The 21,172-nt window shown below is 39.6% G+C and overlaps 2 protein-coding genes across 10 annotated transcripts in view; both read right to left on the bottom strand.

The window, feature by feature from the left end:
- The window catches only part of wnk4a (WNK lysine deficient protein kinase 4a), a 40,888-nt gene extending 23,028 nt beyond the window's left edge, over window positions 1–17,860 (bottom strand). For 8 of the 9 annotated variants that reach the window (XM_058078137.1, XM_058078133.1, XM_058078138.1 and 5 more), the window contains exons 1-2: window positions 17,512–17,860; window positions 16,742–17,351 (exon numbers count right to left, since the gene is read on the bottom strand). In XM_058078137.1, coding sequence (XP_057934120.1) covers window positions 16,742–17,351; window positions 17,512–17,534 — 633 coding nt within the window. In that variant the 5' untranslated portion in view covers window positions 17,535–17,860. Of the gene's footprint in view, window positions 1–16,741; window positions 17,352–17,423 lie in introns of all 9 variants that reach the window. The other variant, XM_058078136.1, reaches the window with a different exon arrangement.
- A 151-nt stretch (window positions 17,861–18,011) lies between these two features.
- Window positions 18,012–21,111, bottom strand: vps25 (vacuolar protein sorting 25 homolog). The gene is made up of 6 exons (XM_058078267.1): window positions 20,977–21,111; window positions 19,475–19,620; window positions 19,290–19,343; window positions 19,123–19,211; window positions 18,586–18,661; window positions 18,012–18,514 (listed from the first exon to the last, which is right to left on the bottom strand). Exons 1-6 carry the CDS (start codon window positions 21,021–21,023, stop codon window positions 18,402–18,404), a joined length of 525 nt encoding a protein of 174 aa, XP_057934250.1. The 5' UTR covers window positions 21,024–21,111; the 3' UTR covers window positions 18,012–18,401.
- Between the last annotated feature and the right edge of the window lie 61 nt (window positions 21,112–21,172).

Genomic DNA, 21,172 nt, shown 5'->3' with positions numbered 1-21,172 from the left:
CATTTTTACACTTCCAGCCACTAGGGGGCGTACCAGGCTTTCATGAACATATTAACATGGTAATCTGGGATTAAAAAAAGTCAACGTTATGTTTTTCCACTGCATTTCTTTGGCATTTTCGCAATTTTCGCATGTAGTTTTACTCATTTTAGTTTTACTTAATCGTGTTATTCACTACTGATGTCATCCATATGCATCTTACACCCACTAGAGGGCATACTTTGGGCTTACGAGGACATTAAAAAGTCAACGTCTATGGCATTTTTGTATTAGCAATCATCCACAAAATTGTGAACTTTACTAATTTTAGTTTTACTTAATCGTGTTATTCACTACTGATGTCATCCATATGCATCTTACACCCACTAGAGGGCATACTTTGAGCTTACGAGGATATTAAAAAGTCAACGTCTATGCCATTTTTGTATTAGCATTTCTCCGCAAAATTGTGATCTTTACTCATTTTAGTTTTACTTAATCGTGTTATTCACTACTGATGTCATATATATGCAGTTTACTTAACATACTTGCATGATATTTGAGCTTACGAGGATATTAAAAAGTCAACGTCTATGGCATTTTTGTATTAGCATTTTGCCGCAAAATTTGTGAGCTTTACTATTTTAGTTTTACTTAATCGTGTTATTCACTACTGATGTCATACATATGCAGCTTACTTTTGGGCTTACAAGGATATTAAAAAGTCAACGTTTATGGCATTTTTGTATTAGCATTTCTCCGCAAAATTGTGAGCTTTATTCATTTTAGTTTTACTTTACCGTGTTATTCACTACTGATGTCATCCATATGCAGCTTACTTAACATACTTGCATGATATTTGGGCTTACGATGATATTAAAAAGTCAACGTCTATGGCATTTTCGTATTAGCATTTCTCCGCAAAATTGTGATCTTTACTCATTTTAGTTTTACTTAATCGTGTTATTCACTACTGATGTCATATATATGCAGTTTACTTAACATACTTGCATGATATTTGGGCTTACGAGGATATTAAAAAGTCAACGTCTATGGCATTTTCATATTAGCATTTCGCCGCAAAATTTGTGAGCTTTACTAATTTTAGTTTTACTTAATCGTGTTATTCACTACTGATGTCATATATATGCAGTTTACTTAACATACTTGCATGATATTTGGGCTTACAAGGATATTAAAAAGTCAATATCTATGGCATTTTGGTATTAGCATTTCTCAGCAAAAAATTGTGAGCTTTACTAATTTTAGTTTTACTTAATCGTGTTATTCACTACTGATGTCATACATATGCAGCTTACACCCACTAGAGGGCATACTTTGAGCTTGCGAGGACATAAAAAAGTCAACGCATTTTTGTATTAGCAATTATCCACAAAATTGTGAACTTTACTAATTTTAGTTTTACTTAATCGTGTTATTCACTACTGATGTCATACATATGCAGCTTACTTAACATACTTGTATGATATTTGGGCTTACGAGGATATTAAAAAGTCAACGTCTATGGTATTTTCGTATTAGCATTTATCCGCAAAAAATTGTGAGCTTTACTAATTTTAGTTTTACTTAATCGTGTTATTCACTACTGATGTCATACATATGCAGCTTACTTAACATACTTGCATGATATTTGGGCTTACAAGGATATTAAAAAGTCAACGTCTATGGTATTTTCGTATTAGCATTTATCCGCAAAATTTGTGAGCTTTACTATTTTAGTTTTACTTAATCGTGTTATTCACTACTGATGTCATACATATGCAGTTTACTTAACATACTTGCATGATATTTGGGCTTACGAGGATATTAAAAAGTCAACGTCTATGGTATTTTCATATTAGCATTTCGCCGCAAAATTTGTGAGCTTTACTATTTTAGTTTTACTTAATCGTGTTATTCACTACTGATGTCATATATATGCAGTTTACTTAACATACTTGCATGATATTTGGGCTTACGAGGATATTAAAAAGTCAACGTCTATGGCATTTTGGTATTAGCATTTCTCAGCAAAAAATTGTGAGCTTTACTAATTTTAGTTTTACTTAATCGTGTTATTCACTACTGATGTCATACATATGCAGTTTACTTAACATACTTGCATGATATTTGGGCTTACAAGGATATTAAAAAGTCAACGTCTATGGCATTTTCATATTAGCATTTCGCCGCAAAATTTGTGAGCTTTACTATTTTAGTTTTACTTAATCGTGTTATTCACTACTGATGTCATACATATGCAGTTTACTTAATATACTTGCATGATATTTGGGCTTACGAGGATATTAAAAAGTCAACGTCTATGGCATTTTGGTATTAGCATTTCTCAGCAAAAAATTGTGAGCTTTACTAATTTTAGTTTTACTTAATCGTGTTATTCACTACTGATGTCATCCATATGCAGCTTACTTAACATACTTGCATGATATTTGGGCTTACAAGGATATTAAAAAGTCAACGTCTATGGTATTTTCGTATTTGGATTTCTCTGCAAAATTGTGAGCTTTACTCATTTTAGTTTTATTTTAGTTATTCACCACTGATGTCATCCATATGCAGCTTACTTAACATACTTGTATGATATTTGGGCTTACAAGGAAATAAAAAAGTCACGGTTATAATACTCAAGTTCATTCTTTGGCATTTTAGCAACAGCATTTCTCAGGATTCATGCGCAATATCTGAAGTAATTTTGATTTTAAGGGGCATACTTCCACGCTATGTGCCTTTACTCGGATGTAATTCCATCAACATCGTCGTCCTCGATTGCGTACTTTGGTATTTTAGCTTTACAACGCCATATTTCCGCACTCATGCTCAATTTCTGTAGAAATTAAAATGTTATTATTTTATGTATTTATATTATTTATGCATATTTGGTCTCAGCTAGAGCACCTCGTAGAGGTGAGACGCCATTTTTGTGTCAGCGGGGGCGGTCTCATGTCACCTTAAATGGCGGCTAATGAAGTTTCAGTGTAAACTCAGGAAGTCCTTAGCCATCACGCTTGTGCTTGTGGAGCCTCTGGCAGCGTCTATCTAACTTTTCCATGACACATTTGACCGCACATCACCCCCCCCCCCTCGCTCGCTCTCCTAAGCCCTCCCCCACCTGTGTGCACAAGCGTTTGTTGCGTAACGCACAGGGAATCATAAACACAACACAAACGAGCATGTCCACATTGATGAATGTGTTTCAGGTTTTCAATCATGTCTTGCAGCTGCATGCTAGCGGGAGGCTGAAGGATGGTTGACGGGGTTGGGGGGGGGGGGTGGGGGGCGTTTAGGGTCGGTGCCATACGAGCGGCATTACGTAAGCGGTGTTGACGGTGAAGGCATTAAGGTGGCATTAAGACGTCCTTGTCGGCGGCCCTATTATGACAACCAGGACTCGAACACAGCATCCAGCGCTCGTAGCGGGCCTCCAGCAGGAATGAGGAGCACGCCTGGCCCGGGTCCACCGAGTGTGGACAGACGGGCCTGCGGGAGTTTTGACCAAACACACGGCCACAAGTGGGGCGAGGGAAGGACAGCAGAGGCAGTCACCGCGTTACCGTACTTGTTATTGCAAAAATATACACTACAGTATATACACATGCACTTTTTATGTTTCAGGTGATTATGCACCATTTCTTGTATAAGGGTGTATAAGGTATACATTGCAAAATGAAAAACAACATGAAAAAATACACTAGTATACTATATAATACGATATTTTCATTACAATGTTGACTCCATGTAATTTCCAGTGTATAAGACACCATAGTTACATATACTCTCCTTTACTTCAGCATTACTACTAAGTATTTAAATACTGTGCCACTCAATATAATAGTCTGACTCACAGTGATATTTTACAAAGAACACTAAACTCATCACACAGCAACTTAACACCCAAAGGGAGTACCTATGAAATATACAAACAAAAAGTATTTTTTCTTCCCCCATAATATATTGCGTCCAAGCAAAGCACTCATTGGTGCCTGTGGGCGCTGCGGTGACGTCAGCCTCGCTGTGGGCTCCTCTGGTGGGCAAAGGCAGCAACGCATTATGAGACAACTTTATAATATATTTTTGGAATTTTAAACTCATATTGGTACTTGTTTGTATATTTTTTTTATATATATGTTGTATATGTTATTTTATATTATTTGTGTTCTCGCTTTTCAGATTTTCCCATACTTTGGCCAGGGGTGTCCCAATTGCGGTTTGCAGGCAATTTTGTGGCCCGTGGACATTTGTAAAACTTTTAAATTAAATGTTATTGCGGTATATCATAAGATATTCATTAGCTTTGTCACTTGTAAAAGAAAGCTGCGATGATACATGCACAAAGGGTGTCCAAAGTGCGGCACGGGGGCCATTTACGACCTGTGGCACATTGTAAACAACAAGAAAATGAAAACATTGAAAAAAATCAGCAGTGGCATTTCAGAGAATAATCAAAATATTAAGAGGAACAAAAAGTTTGAATTTAACAAGAATAATGTCATAATATTGTGAGGAAAAATTACGTCCTTTTTATAGTATAAAGCTGAAATATTGAAAATAATAAAGTTGTAACTTTTGCAAAATTTGGTTGTGGGAAAATATTTTGGAAATAAAGTCATAACATTATGAGAAAAAATTATGAAAGTTGACATATTTAGAAAATATTTGAAAAAAAATGCATAAATCGGGAAAAAATAGAGCCAAAGTTGAAAAAATTAAGTAATAGCCAAATTAATTCTTGAAATAGATACAACCTACATTGACCTACATTTAGCATTTTTAATGTACAAAATGTATCAAAATGACCCCCCATTCTTCATTTTTATGTAAGCGGCCATCTTGTGACCTCCACATTCACTTGGATCTCCACATGTCGAGAGTTAACCAAGACGCTGAGAAAGAGCAAAGTTTTCCACGGAGGATGTAAAAAGGCCGATCGCTTGTCCCAAAGTGTGAGGTATGGAGGTGAAAGGCAAAGAGCGGTCAGGCCGGCAGGTCTTGTATTTGAAGGCGCACAGAGCGGCCATTGAGGCGTTCCCAACTGAGGTGCCAGTGTGCCGCGTCCAAGCTAAACCTGACGTGGTCAGGCACCCGCCGGGTTTACACGCCGACCGCGACCTAGTCGAGTTTTCGTAATGTTTCGCGTGCAGGCTGCGGGTTGTCAAAACAAGCACGCTCACGTGGACTTGCAAAAACCTGAAAACACCACATCGTGGTGTCGGCTCCACACAATCCAGGTTTGATCCCGAAACACACTAGTTGGCTCACCACCAATGACATAACACCCCTATAGTCACCATTGCACTGCTATTACCCAATAAAGGAGACATAACCAGAAAAGATAAGACATAGAAAATGTTACATTAGAGCCCTATAGTCTTGAAATAACACCCCCACAGTCACCTTTACACTCCTATTATCCAATGTAGTTGACATAATACGAGAAAATAAGACATACGAGTCAAAGAAAACCTGTTTACCACTCTCTAAATACATTTTTAAACATTAGAGTGCTTCAGTCATGAACTAACACCCCTATAGTCAACTTTGTACTCAATTGTCCAAAATAGTAGAGACAATACAAGAAAATAAGACATTTAAAATGCAAGTAAACCTGTTTACTACCCTCTAAATACATTTTCAAACATTAGAGCGCCTTAGTCATGAACTAACACCCCTATAGTCACCTTCACACTTTTACACACCTTTACATAATACAAGAGCGTAACACATATAAGACAAAGAAAACCTGTTTACGACTCTAAATTTCTTAAACATTATTAGAGCACTCTAGACATGAAATAACACCCCTATACACTTTACATTCCTGTTAGCCAATATGGTAGACCTAATAAGACAAAGTCAGACATATAAGACATAGAAGACCTGTTTACGGTCCTCTAAAATAATAAAAAAATATATTATTAGAGTACTGTACTGATGAAATTACACCACCAAGGTCACCTTTACGATGCTATTCTCGAATATAGTAGGACATGCTAACTGGAAATAAGCTAGCAACCTGCTAAATATGCTTTTTAACATGATTAGAGCCCTCTAGACATTAAATAACACCCCCATGGTGATCTTTACACGCCTATTAGCTACTGTAGTAGACACAATAAAAACATATACAACTTAAAAATCCTGTTTTTGTTCTTCTAAATGTGTTTTTATCATTATGAGAGCCCTCTCATCATAAAATAACACCCCTATAGTCACCTTTAGAGTCCTATTATACAAATATAAGACACAAATTGTTTTTTTTAGAGATTACAGCACTGCATATGAAAAGTGAGAAAACTACATTGATGAAGCGAATGTAGTCCAGTGTCAGGACAGGAAGTGTTGCATCATGGAGTGACTTAGAGTGATTGGGAGCAGTGGCGTCCGTCCCGGCCCAGATTAGCCTATTTACTCAGTTATTCTTAACACGCCCGAAGCGGCCTGATGTTTGCCGTCGCTGTCCCGCCGAGGCCGCCGTCTATAAACGGCACCTTTAAGACCGGCTGGCACGGATCCGCCCCCCCCCCCACCCTCGGCTCTTCGTCGATAGCTTGTAAAACACCACATCGGGGCCTCTGGTGGCCGATCGGGTGGCCGTACCGACATCCTCCGTAAAGGGAGCGTTTAGGGGCGGCCATGCCGGGGTATCGGGTGTCCTTAGCGGGTACAGCCACGCTAAAGGGCCAAGGTGAAAACTGATTAAAATGGAGTCAGGTGGCCTTCCAGTGTGTGTGTGTGTGTGTGTGTGTGTGTGTCTTTACTTGAAGTAAAGTGTATAGGAATATACAGCGACTACTATCATCACATCGTAATATGGCTAAAAACCCTTTTAGCCAATCCAAGGTCATGTACTCCAGTCAAAACATTAGGCACGCTCACACAATCAACAACAAGTCCGTCATGACATGCAGTCCAACCTCCGTTTTCCACGGATTTTCATGATTGACCAAATTTGGCCCCCATATTGGATGTAAAACTATAATTATTCTCGCAGATGAATTGGCTATACGTTATTTCCTGTGGTGAAAATAATAAACAATAACAAACCTAGAATTAACATGAATTCATAAATATTTTTCTATGTAAATAATATTAAATATATTTACAATTTTTATTTATAAGCAATTATATAATTATTTTATGTATATTATTTCTTAATATGTATTATTTTTAATAGAATTTCTTACTATTATCTATAATATTAAACATTATTATATTTGATAGAAATCACATAATAGTTATCAAATAAATAATGAAGAAATTCATACATTGCACGGCATTATAATAAGAGCTGCCTATTTTTGGAGTAAAATCTGCAACCTGTATCTCAGTAATAATCACTTCATTTTATTCATTTAATAATTAACATGAATTCATAAATATTGTAAATATTTTTCTATGCAAATATATTATAATGCAAATATATATATATATATAATATTAAATATATTTATTATTTTAAATCATAAGCAAGTATATAATTATTTCATTATATTATTTCTTAATATGGATTATTTTTAATAGAATTTATTACTATAATATATAATATTAAACATTATATTTTATAGATAGTTATTTTATATATAGTTTATTTTATAAAATAAATAATGAATAATAATAAAAATAAAAAATGAATATTTAAATGTATATACTGTATTTTAAATGAATTTATTCAGTAATATTTCTTCATTTAATAATTGTAATTAAATTCTAAAAATAAAAAAAAGAGCTGTGGTGAAAGTCTGGACACAGACTGGCTTTACAGTTCATGTCAAAGCGGAAGAATCCATTGTGACTGACCGATGATAACAACAGGTCACATGACTGAGATGTTTGACGAAGGAGCAGAGGCTGGTGGCGATGGTGATGGCGGCGGCGACGGCGGCGGCGAGGTGAAAAAAGTGAGTCATGGCTTTGCTTTTAATGACGTAAAAGCAGATAAAAGGCCTCAGATATCACAAGGACCCGAGTGTATTGTGAAACAGAAAGATGCTGAGCCTGTTGGGGTGCCGGGGGGGGGGCATCCGGTTACACGGATCAGGTCCCGGCGGGTGCTTGGACCGGATATACTTTCCAAAAAGATGCCTGGCCACAGGACCTTCACACATGAAAGATTTATAGCCGCAGCTTCCTAAAGCGGCCAAAACGTGAGCACCGGGGGGGTCGGGTCCTCACACCCCCACGGCCCCCGCACGGGAATGAATTAGAGAGCGGTGTTGACTGAGAAAACACATTTAGCCGTGTTTGCTGATGGCTGACGAACAGGCGGCGCCATTGCTCTTACGCCAATGGCCGATTCATGGCGGCGCTCACATGGCACGTCGGCGCTCCGAACACCTCGGACGCACAGAGAAATGACCGGAGGTTACCCCCTCGGACTCGCGTCCGCACTGTACATGACCACATGTTCCACAGCGGAAAAAAAAACACGAAGTTCACCGCCTGGCTGGCGTTTTCTTGGACATCGTAGAACACGTGCGCGTCTTACGGCAAAACAAAAACTCATGTTGCTGATTGGAACTTTTTTTTTTTACTGCTAAACCGCATGAGCATAAAGGTTAGCAACACTAGCGTAGCAACGCTCAGCTAAAGTGCTAACATTACACCCCCATTTCCAACAACACCGTCATGCTAGCTTAGCCTGTTCGCTGAAGAAAACGTCCAGATCCCGCTGACTTTTAGGGGTGCAAGTATCGTGTGGATATAATTACTTCTAATGTACTACGTCATGTATTATGTACTTCTAACTGCCACTGCACTACATCAATATGTACGATACCTCTTTGCAGGTTTTTGCATTATATTTTTGCTCTTTACTGTATTTGCTATTTGTACCTTATTTTATTATACTATTTTACCATTAGCAAGTACCATTCCCTTATTTTCTAGAACCCCCATGTTTTCCAAATCTGGAAGCTGCTGGATCTGGGAATTTCTCTTGGAGATGAACCAACCAACCAACCAACCAACAAACCAACTAACCAACCAACCAACCATCCAACCAACCATCCAACTAACCAACCAACCAACCAACCAACCAACGAACTAACCAACCAACCAACCAACAAACCAACCAACCAACCATCCAACCAACCAACCATCCATCCATCCGATTTAGATGAAGGGAACACACAAGATGGTCCAACAGAAGGTCCATTGTACGAGCGCCTTCAGTCATGAGGGACACCGCCTGCAGCGTCCCTGCTGCTTGACGCCCCTGCACAATCTGAATCTCCATTGTTCAAGGAAAGATGGTGATGGTTCCGTGTGCAAAACATCTCAGGTGGGATCTCCTTGTCATGCCAGTAACGTTGGAAGAAGAAGAAGAAAATGTTGTGTTGAAAAAATTGTGTTGCTGCTGGATGTTCACGTATCTGAGTGATACTGTATGCTTGTTTTCTTTTTTATAAGACAAATGTTGAAGACAAAACAATGGACGAAGCAAGTGCAGAGAAGAGGACTTGGTTTGCCTGCCTATTCCAGACTATTCCAGACTCCTTCCAGAACTCTTTATAGCCCTAAAAATAACCAGCAGTTCCACTATGCACAGTAGAAATATCGATTGATGAAAAAATACCTTTCCCTTATTTCCGGCAGGTAGACTATGTCCAGGGCAAGGACCCGCCCCAGCATGGAAGTGTGCATAGACGTCAATAAATAAGCCGACTATAAACAGCCAACATTCCGTCTGGACTATTTATAAGAGGCGGTGTCGCTGGTGTAAAACCAGGTTTTAGCAGACTACCTCGTCAAGCTTTATTTTCTACTTTGTTAGCAGCGCGGTGTCCCTTATCTTAGTCTGAGTCTTCTTTATCTGCCCCTTAAAGCAACAGCGTCCATGCATGTCTTAAAAAAATATTCACTTGTAACAATCAATAATATTGATGTATACATTTTTAATGATATTATTACTAATATAATCATTAATAACTAAATAAAATTTTACAAAATTGTTTATGGAAATAATGCATGTCTTTTTGTGTTTTTATTTGTGTAAATGTTTCATATATTTCTATGATATATTATTGTACATGTTTTATATTACATTATTTATTTAATTATATTATGATTAATAATAATTAATGAAAAATTAAATTTTACAAAATTAAAAAGACCCATATTGCATATCCAAAGGGCAGGGTTTTTTTATTATTCTATTTTATACGTTTTGTTGTGAATACTCTTGATGTGTCGTGAAAATAACAAAACTAAATAAAGTTGTAATTTTTAGTAAATAAAAAAAAATCCTAAAAAGCTATATTGTGATGCAAATAAAGTCAAAATATGATAGAAAACCAGGTTGCGGGTTTACGAGCATCAAGTTAAAATAAGAAGAGAAAGAAGTTGCAGTTTTACGAGAATAAACGTATAATATTACCAGGGAAAATACTGTCATATGAGTAGTAGCAGAGAGGTGAAATATTAAATAAACAATACCCAATAATAAAGTCAAAATATGATTGGAATGAAGACAATTTGCAAAGATGATGTAAAGATTATGGCTAAATAAAGATTATTATTATCGTTTTTCACCATGTGGCCTCCGCTGGCCCTTCATCGGCTGCTCCGTATGCCCTAAAAGGGTAAAGATGGCGCCCGCCCTCCGGCTGGTGAGCTAACATCGAGCTAAACTGCTCCTAAGCAGCTAAACTGTGTTACTCCCACGCCGCTGACGTCCGTCTCTCCCAAATGCTTCCCTTTTTTTTTACTACCCCAAACTCCCCGTCACGAGTAAACACGTAAATCTTCATTTACAATCATTTTTACTGTCAGTGTAGTCCAGACCTCGCTATATGGGGGGTGTCTAAGCCTTTCAGCTGTTTTTTTTTAAAATTTAACTTTAAATTCTGTTTTTAATTTTCCAATATTCCTCATAATATTATGACTTTTTCCTCATTATATTGCAGGTTTTGTTGTTAATATTTTGACTTACAGCAGTTTTTTAAAAATGTGAATTAATTTCGCCCCCCAAATGTTTCAATTTTCTTGTAGTAATTCTGACTTTATTGTGACATTATTTGCGTAACATGACAATTTCTTATGCAACCCAATTTCCCAAACATGACAACTTTATTTGTTGCTTTTATTGTTTTCATATATGACTTGAAAAATATTTTCTTTCATATTTCAACTACTTCAACGACTTTATTTTTCGTCACAATATTATGACTTTTTCCAAATTAGATTATATAATTTTTTTCTCTTAATATTTTGATTTTTTAATTGTAAAATTCTGCTGATTTTTCCAATTTTTGTGTGTTTTTTTAATTTATTTTCTTGTTAAATTCTCTTTTAAGACTGCGCCACAGGCCAATAAAAGAACAGCCAAAGAAAAAGCAAAATGATGCTTAAATTTGACTAAAATCGCAGGACGCTCATGGTGCTAACGTGGTGCTAACGTGGTGCCAACGTGGTGCCAACGTGGTGCCAACGTGGTGCTAACGTGGTGCTGACATGATGCTAACATGGTGCTAACATGATGCTAACATGGTGCTAACATGGTGCTAACATGGTGCTAACATGATGCTAACATGATGCTAACGTGGTGCTGACATGGTGCTAACGTGGTGCTGACATGGTGCTAACGTGGTGCTGACATGGTGCTAACCTGATGCTAACATGGTGCTGACATGATGCTAACGTGGTGCTAACCTGATGCTAACATGGTGCTGACATGATGCTAACATGATGCTAACGTGGTGCTAACGTGGTGCTAACGTGGTGCTAACGTGATGCTAACATGGTGCTGACATGGTGCTGACATGGTGCTGACATGGTGCTGACATGGTGCTGACATGGTGCTGACATGATGCTAACATGATGCTAACATGATGCTAACATGGTGCTAAAGTGGTGCTAAAGTGGTGCTAACATGATGCTAACGTGGTGCTGACATGGTGCTAACGTGGTGCTGACATGATGCTAACGTGGTGCTAAAAACAAGTGAAATGAGTTTAATGACATGTTGCCGCAGTGCAGAGGTTGTGTGTTGCACTGCGACTTTTTATGACTTTTAACGAGACAAAACAACAACAAGTTTCTGCAGGCGGCCGTCAGGCTGGCGACTCCCTGCACGTTAATGAAAATTGCACCCAAAAAAAAAACCCAACAAAAAGAGAGAAGAACGAGTGCTGCTTTATTTGGAATGATTGCATACCAGGACATCTATGCTACACGGCTAGCGGCGGCATCGTGCTCTTGACACCGGAGCCGAGAAACTGCAAACAATGACTCATCCATTTTTTAGCACTTTGACATCTCCATCGGTCGCTTGAATGGAGGCAAGCAGCACTTGTCTTTCTTTGGACTACGGTCGTGCTAACACGCCATTTATGAGGAACTTTTCAGGAACATTTAGCTAGCTGTGCCGGGTTTTAGTCCTATAATTCCTCTTCATTTTGGAGGCCTTTCTTCCTCTGATTATATCTACTATAATCGGAGTGTAAAGGTAACTATAGGGGTGTTATTGCATGACTAGAGGGCTTTAATAATGTTGAACAAACATATTTAGAAGGTTGTTAACAGGTTTTGTATGTCTTATATATCTTATTTTCTCTTTTTATGTCCCCTATATTGAGGATTAGGAGTGTAACAGTGACTATGGAGATGTTATTTAATGTCTAGAGGGCTCTAATGATGTTAAAAAACATATTTATAATTGGTAAAATGCTTACAAATGGCAAAATAAATACATTTCATGACTAGAGGGCTTTCATAAAGTTCAAAACAAGTATTTAGAAGATTGTAAACAAGTTTTTTTATGTCTTACATGTCTTAATCTCTCTTATTATGTCTACTATATTGGGTAATATGAGTGTAAAGGTAACTATAGGGTTGTTATTTCATGACTCGAGGGCTTTCGTAAAGTTCAAAACAAGTATTTAGAAAATTGTAAACAAGTTTTTTATGTCTTACATGTCTTAATCTCTCTTATTATGTCTACTATATTGGGTAATATGAGTGTAAAGGTGACTATAGGGTTGTTATTTCATGACTAGAGGGCTTTCATAAAGTTCAAAACAAGTATTTAGAAGATTGTAAACAAGTTTTTTTTATGTCTTACATGTCTTAATCTCTCTTATTATGTCTACTATATTGGGTAATATGAGTGTAAAGGTGACTATAGGGTTGTTATTTCATGACTAGAGGGCTTTCGTAAAGTTCAAAACAAGTATTTAGAAGATTGTAAACAAGTTTTTTATGTCTTACATGTCTTAATGTCTCTTATTATGTCTACTATATTGGGTAAAATGAGTGTAAAGGTGACTATAGGGTTGTTATTTCATGAATAGAGGCCTTTCGTAAAGTTCAAAACAAGTATTGAGAAGATTGTAAACAAGTTTTTTATGTCTTACATGTCTTAATCTCTCTTATTATGTCTACTATATTGGGTAAAATGAGTGTAAAGGTGACTATAGGGTTGTTATTTCATGACTAGAGGGCTTTCATAAAGTTCAAAACAAGTATTGAGAAGATTGTAAACAAGTTTTTTATGTCTTACATGTCTTAATCTCTCTTATTATGTCTACTATATTGGGTAATATGAGTGTAAAGGTGACTATAGGGTTGTTATTTCATGACTAGAGGGCTTTCGTAAAGTTCAAAACAAGTATTTAGAAGATTGTAAACAAGTTTTTTATGTCTTACATGTCTTAATCTCTCTTATTGTGTCTACTATATTGGGTAATATGAGTGTAAAGGTGACTATAGGGTTGTTATTTCATGACTAGAGGGCTTTCATAAAGTTCAATACAAGTATTTAGAAGATTGTAAACAAGTTTTTTATGTCTTACATGTCTTAATCTCTCTTATTATGTCTACTATATTGGGTAATATGAGTGTAAAGGTGACTATAGGGTTGTTATTTCATGACTAGAGGGCTTTCGTAAAGTTCAAAACAAGTATTTAGAAGATTGTAAACAAGTTTTTTATGTCTTAATCTCTCTTATTATGTCTACTATATTGGGTAATATGAGTGTAAAGGTGACTATAGGGTTGTTATTTCATGACTAGAGGGCTTTCGTAAAGTTCAAAACAAGTAAGGCCAGCGCTTGTTGTTGTAAGCGCCAACATTACGGACACCAGCCCCCGAGGACATTTGAGGGTGAGACCTCGCCTTGAATAAAAGGTCTCTTTTTAGCACTTTTGGCCAAGATTTGAACGTTTCCACGTGTGCTTTACAAGGTGAGCATGAGTGGCGGTTCTAGGTGACTTGCAGTGACGCACCTCCTCATGCTTACTGCATCAACACCGCTTGGTGTTTAGCCACCAACACAACGCCGCGCCTCCTCCGTTCAAGCAACGGGGGGGGGGGGGGGGGGGGGCTGGAGATTTCCATGAAGAGGCTCGCTGAGGTCAGCTTGTCACAGGCCGTCACCGTATCGACAGCGGCCGCCTCTAAGCTCATTAGGAGCGATTAAAGCGCTTAAAGCAGTTCAGATCAGATCAAACATGGCCGCCGTGCCGCAATAAAGCCACTTTTCTTTTCACAGGTTCTCTCAAGCCTTAGGCCCCGCCCACTTCTCTTGGCTGTTTATGTTCATTTTGGATTTGGTGTGAGGGGCAAGTCCAATAGTGCCCCATCAGCAGGTGGAACTATGGTGATTTATTTTTGTTTTTTTACACGGGCCGTCGCGAGAGCTTTTAAATTACATTTTTTTCAAATAAACTACAAAGAAATATTTTGTTGAAATATTGAAGAAATATATAAGGAGGGTCCCACGTTGCTAAGGAAGCAGCAGAGTGAGATCGGCAGTATGGACAAATTTCAAATGCTATGCGGGCAGAAGTGATTGTGCCTACGAATTCTGCCTAGCAACAGGTGGCAAATATTTGACTGCCTTTTGTTGTCTAAATGCGATGAAATTCTACAAATTGGCGGCAAGTCCAGGATGTAGCCCACCTCTGGGCCAAAGTCAGCATCGAAATGACATCAAAAATGGATGGAGTCATGATGGGATTCCAACCCCAGCATGCCTTGCGGGTTGTAAATGAATAGAAAATAGAATGGTTTAGCATTTTTGGACACTGTATGGTAAATGAGTTGGGTTTCTTGTCACATAAACAGCAATTTATAGAGTTTATCAACACAAAAGGGGACGTTTTGCGGCATATAAATTGATGAAAAATGATCCAAATCTGAAAGGCAAACACGCGGGTATCCTCTGTGACGTTATTGGTTTTGGTTTACGGTTCAGACTTCTTCTGAAGTTGTACAGTAGTTGTTGTGTGAGGGCCTTTAATAGCTTTTTTTCTAAAATGGCCACCTACTGTAAGTGGTTGGTGCACCACCCCACCCCGCCCCCCACCCCGCCCGCCTCCAGTACTGGGAGTATCAGTGTGTTAGTGGCACACTAAGGGTTTAGTTAAAGGCTTAGCGGGCACGAGGGCACAGATGGCAACCACACACAAAAGTTACATGTTCAAGATTTAAATCCTCCATGGAAGCAGCTGGCAGCGAGCGACGTTGTGGCATCAAGCAAACCCGTCCAGCATTGTTGTCGCACTCGCAACCGGCCTGAAACGACACTTTCCTTTGTCTTCCGTCACATGTTAGAGAGCCGCTCGTCAATGACAACAAAGATTAGAGCGGGATCACGCTACTGTCGGAGCTGCACAAACCAGCTTCAAGGTCGCCGGGGAGGGGGGAGGAGGTGTGGGGGGGGTGTTATCTTCTCTACTCAGATTCCGTGCTTGTCTGGAAGAAAGTTTGCCTCCTTTTGGGAATTCACTTTAAACATTAAGACAACAATCTGAACTAAGCTAAGTCCCGCTAGCTTCCCTTGACGCTCCGTAAGAGGACGTTCCGCCAACGTTTATCACCATTTATTGTCTTTAGTTCATCAACTTTAGGTAACCAACTCTGCTTTTTCCCCGTTTTGGACGTCCTACTGGTATACCTGGACATAAAAAATAATGATGCAACCCTATTTCTAATGAAAACATGCGGCTAACAGCTTTAAGGCTACATTCCAACATTAAATTGTGGCTTTATTTGCATATTCAGCATCAATAACACCCCTGTAGTCCCCTTTACACTCATACTATCCAATATGGTGGACATAAAAGAAAATAAGACATAAATAAGACATAAAGGTGGGTCCAAACCTTTTTGCTAACACATGATGTTCTTTTTGGTCCATCTTGGCTGGTTTTTAATCATTTATTTCAACTTTCTTCTGAAACAATCTTTGTCAATTTTTATTCTGTAATATTCTGTCCTTCGTTCCATAATATTTAGACATTATTCTCATGATATGACAACTTTTCCCCAGCCTTTATTAGTTGTTTTGTTTGCTTTTACATAATATTCAAACTTTTACCAAATAAGGTATTTGTACTATTATGCTAATGCTAATGCATAGGCTAGGCTAATGCTTATTTTCGAAATTGTTTTTTTCCATATTTGCTGTTGTTGTTCTTTTTATTTGAATTTTCCGCAGGGAAACATGAATTTTGTCTACAATATTGTGATATACTCTTTATATTATTGTCATAACTTTTTCCACAAACAAATTTTCAAAAAATTACAACTTTATTTAGTTGTGTTTGTTTCTCCTAACGTTATTTTTTTTTTTAATAATGTATTTTTCTTTTTGCTACTAAAACAATGGTTTATTCAAGCTTTCTTAAAAAATTAAAAATGTTCTTAAATTCTATTTTTAAATACACCACGTGCTACAAATGGCCCGCAAGCCGCAGTTTGGACAACTGCTTCAAAAAAGCGTAAAGGAAAAGTCCATCTTACCTGCAGCTCACACCAGGCCACCTCCACGGTGGTCTCGGTGTCCAGGCCCTTGTAGACGGTCTTGAAAGACCCCCTCCCGATCTCGATGTTGAACTTGAGGTATCTCCCATCCGGGGACGTTGCCACCGCTTTGGTCTCCACGTCCTCCTTCTCTTCGTCCTGCTCCCACCGCAGGTCAAAGGTCATCAGCGAGGCCACCTTGTGACCTTTCCCCCGGGCCAGCTCGTTGTCAGAGTCCGAGCTGGCTCTGGGCACCGGATCCCACTTCCCCGAGGCATCGGGATGAGGACTCCTGGGGGGTTTGTCTTCCTCTTCTTCTTCTTCCTCCTCCTCTTCATCGTCCTCCTCCTCCTCCTCAGCTCGGGACTCCGGCAGGCTGAGGATGTTCTCGGCCGACCAGGAGAGAGCTTTGCAGAGGGCGCCGCCGTAGAGAGGCGAGTCCACGTCCATGCTGATCTTCTGGAGTCCGTAGGAGTTCCTGCGGGCGCCCAAGCCGTGCGCCCTGAGCACGGAGGGCACCCGGGACAGGCAGTCGTCGCTCAGATCCACGGACAAGCCCGGGAAGCCGCGTCCGGGGATCTCGACCTGCGCGTGGGACATGGTCCTGCTCCTGGACTCAGAAACAAGGAGGACAACTTTAACGAGATGTGGACAAACAAGACAAGTGGAGGATTTTACTTACGGTGCGTAAAAGCTGAGCGCGGTCACTTTTATCGCATTGTTACGTTTTTTTAAAAATAAAAAAAAGTCGTCACAACTTTTGTCTTCACCTTCCGGTACAGTCCCCAGCCATCCTCTGGCAGAAAGAACGCCGAGCAAGAGTAAAACCTGCTGGATCTGTGAAGATCTGTGAAGATATGTGAAGCGCCAGGCAGAGCGCGCACTGGGATGCCTTAGCTCCGCCCACGACTCGCAGCTCAGTCACGCCCCCTTCCGGAGGCTAATTCCCAGACTCGTCACCTTGAAGCAAAATGGGAGTTTTATTTTTTTTTACACTTGGGAGGTTTACTTACACAGGTTGGCGGGGAAACAGGACACCTTTGTAGACAGAAGCCCCTCCCCCTATCTGTCATTGGCCATATCATTAGGTTCACCTGCAATGAGACCCAAACACAACAACGCGCTTTGGACGTCCTAACATTTAACATTATTACTACACGCTGCCGACGTAAACCGAGCATCGTTACCTTGGATAAAGAATCTTTGCATTGAATTTCATGGTAGCTCATGTTTTGGCCGCTTGGGAGTGCGGGAAACATTCAAAGTCCAATTTAATCAAATTATTTTTATTTTCAAACATGATATGAGAGTTGCTTGACTGTGGACGTGGGTGTCACAGCAGCGACTGCACAATAAAAGGTCCACTATTATTATTGTTGATAATAAATTGCGCCCGTCCAAGTGTCTGTGTGATTTACGCCCCCTGGTGGCCGGCGCTGGGATTTCTTTGTCTGCCTTGGTGGAAGTATACATGGTCAAAAAAAAGTGACAGCTAACATGATAGCATCGTTTATACAGAAAAATCTGTCCCGTCTGTTACAAAAAAAAGGATTTGGACCCAGCACCAGGCAGCAACCCGGCCACCGTGCGCCGGCGCGCATGGCCGTGAAACGTTTTTCGTTTTTTTTTAAAGTCAGGATCCAGTGACGCTGGCGCAGCCTCAGAAGAACTTCACCCCTTTGCCGTCATCCATGCTGATGAGCTCGGCCTTGCCCTCCGTCTGCAGGGCCTGCAGCGAGCGCAGCAGCATCCACTCCTCCAGGCCGTGGAACTCTGCAACGAAAGGAAAAAAAAAAAACACAGTCGAGTTCATCCGGAAAGGGCCGACTGGCAGACGTATGCACCTTCGCCGTCTGTGTCGTCGCCGTTGGCCAGCTCGTAAAGCGTAAACACCGAGTTGGTCATCCCGTTTTTGGACACCTGAGACAACACAAGACATTGTTACGTCTTTTTTTTAATGTTTTATGGAAGATGGCTTAGAGTCATGTCAATACAAAAATAACTATTTATTATATTATGATGTCGGCCACATAGTCAGGAGATCTGGAAGACCTGGGTGTGGAGTTTGCATGTTCTCCCCGTGCATGTGTGGGTTTTTCTCGGGGTATTCCGGCCTTTAACAGTGTGGGGGAAATGTCATTGAAATGAAAAGCACAATAAATCTTTCCACAAATTAAAAAAAATGATAATAAATGTATGACTGAATAGAACATGCTGGAAATAGCTCAACAAAACCTCCTTAAGAATCAAATAAAATATCCCGTATGAACCTGACCTTTGTGTTACTGTCCAGTTCCCATATATGGCGTTCAAATAAACCTTTGTTTATATTTAGCATACGAGCCCCACTCCCACACTCCTCTGTGTGTGTGATGACTCACCCACTGGTACATGAGCTTGCCCCACTCCTCGGGCCGCCTCCACATCACCAAACACCTTGACTTGTTCTTGTCCAGCCACTCCAGGTTCCCTGAGACACACGGCATTAGCGCAATCCAAGCCAAAGCCACCCCCGTCCCCAACACACATGGTTCTCGTCACACGTTACCTTTTTTCCTCAGCTCCTCAAACACGACTTGAATCGCCTCCATGGATAGTTTTCCTGCCGTGCAGTTAAAGAAGCGTGGACACTTCATTGGTTACACAACTTGACGTGATCCGGTACAGCGATGCTGCCTTTACCAAGAGATAACAACGCTCCATTTTTTAAATGGCTGCGCACTTTGAGGATACGTTCTATCTTGCGGTTGTGGAACACGGGGCTTTCTTGCGCTTCCATCACGTCCAGCGTGTAGAGCCTGTGATGGCGGCAGTAGGACAGCGCCAGGGAGCACCACGCCGCCAGCTGCTTCTGTCTCGTGTCCACATTGGGTTGAAGCCTGGAAGAAAACCCACACGTACGTTAACGCTCGGGCGTTTCAGTGTCCCTGGTGCTTTGCTGTGTTTTGTAAATGGAAGCACACGGTTAGAGCTCACATACACAAAGTAGTTGTTAATATTCTGCATTATACGTTGGTAGTGTCTTGTCTGTTTTATCTACCTATTGCGTTGCGGGAGGTCATTGTTTTGACACTACAACTCGGAATGATGTGAGCTGGTGACGGCCCGTGATTGATAGCTAATATAGTATGCCTCACACAGGTACCCTACGCTACGCTAATATCATCTAGTGGCTCAAATGTGACATGACACAATGATCTTTAAATTATAATCAAAAGTATTTTAAGGTCGAAATGATCAAATATTGGTGGATGATTACTAGCACAATTATTGACCAGCTAAATTTGTTATCGTGACAGGCCTACATACTAGCGGCCATCTTGTGGAGTACTCTGTCTCGCTCCAATACACAGTTATGTATGAAAAATACACTACTCACAATATTTGGTCTGAATTTTACCTTTAATATTATTAATGAATAAAAAGTTCAATTTCATTAGTGCCATATTTATTACCCCCAAAATGACCAAAATTGAGTGGAAGTGGAAGGCATTGCCTCAGAACAACAATAGTGGAAACACTTGCTACTGATTTTGTCATTTTTGGTTATTTGGGGCTACCTTTCTTATTATCTAAATTGTTGGGTTAATAAATACTGTACAAATGAAAATTGTGCTTCTTTTCATCCATTTACAGCATTACAGGGAACTATGATTTAATTAAAATTCAAACCAAATATGAAAAGCACTCGTACATAACAACACCCCTAAATTATCATGTACATTTCAAATGTAGCAGCGCTACCTGGTGGCAAAGTTGATTAATTTCATCAACTGTCAACAAGAGAAATAAGGGACACGTTGTTCTACACATTACACCCAATTTATTGTATGTAAATTAAGTATGTCATACATAAGTACATGGAAGTGGGGTGCATCCATCTATACAATATAAATAATACAATGGCGGACAAACAGGAAACAGCTAGCTTACAAAAATACCTAACTATCTCCTCCAGCGGACACAAACAGGACTTTATAAGTCATATAAGTGTTAATAGTAGAAAAAATCACGTCACGACTGTATAAACTCAAAAAGAGCTGCTGAGAAACCAACTTTGGGGAGCAGACAGGTTGAGGAAATCCACTTCCTTAGCCATTAGCCTGGTTTAGCTAATTAGCCCGCTAACATTGTGCTAGCAATCAGAGTGACAAGCTTGGAATTGACAACACTTTAAAGGCGACGGTTTGTTGTTTCCTTCGTGCGTTCATATCACGTTTAAAGGGCTTACTCACGTAAAAAACGGTGGGAAATTGTACTGCCAGGGCCACTCGAAAGTCATCGCAGCGGATGCGGTAGCGGTCCTCTAGCTTGACAACTTCCGGAAGCGTGTCCGACCGCCAAACTGCTCCGACCAGCTCCACGTCCGGAAGACGCACATTGATGTTAAAAAATACATCGCATTCGATTTTATTTGTAATTATAGTAAGT

Source organism: Doryrhamphus excisus, chromosome 7 (genome assembly GCF_030265055.1).
Source record: "Doryrhamphus excisus isolate RoL2022-K1 chromosome 7, RoL_Dexc_1.0, whole genome shotgun sequence".
Taxonomy (NCBI): domain Eukaryota; kingdom Metazoa; phylum Chordata; class Actinopteri; order Syngnathiformes; family Syngnathidae; genus Doryrhamphus; species Doryrhamphus excisus.
Note: the sequence above shows the minus strand (reverse complement) of the source record. Positions and strands in the feature narration are given on the sequence as shown.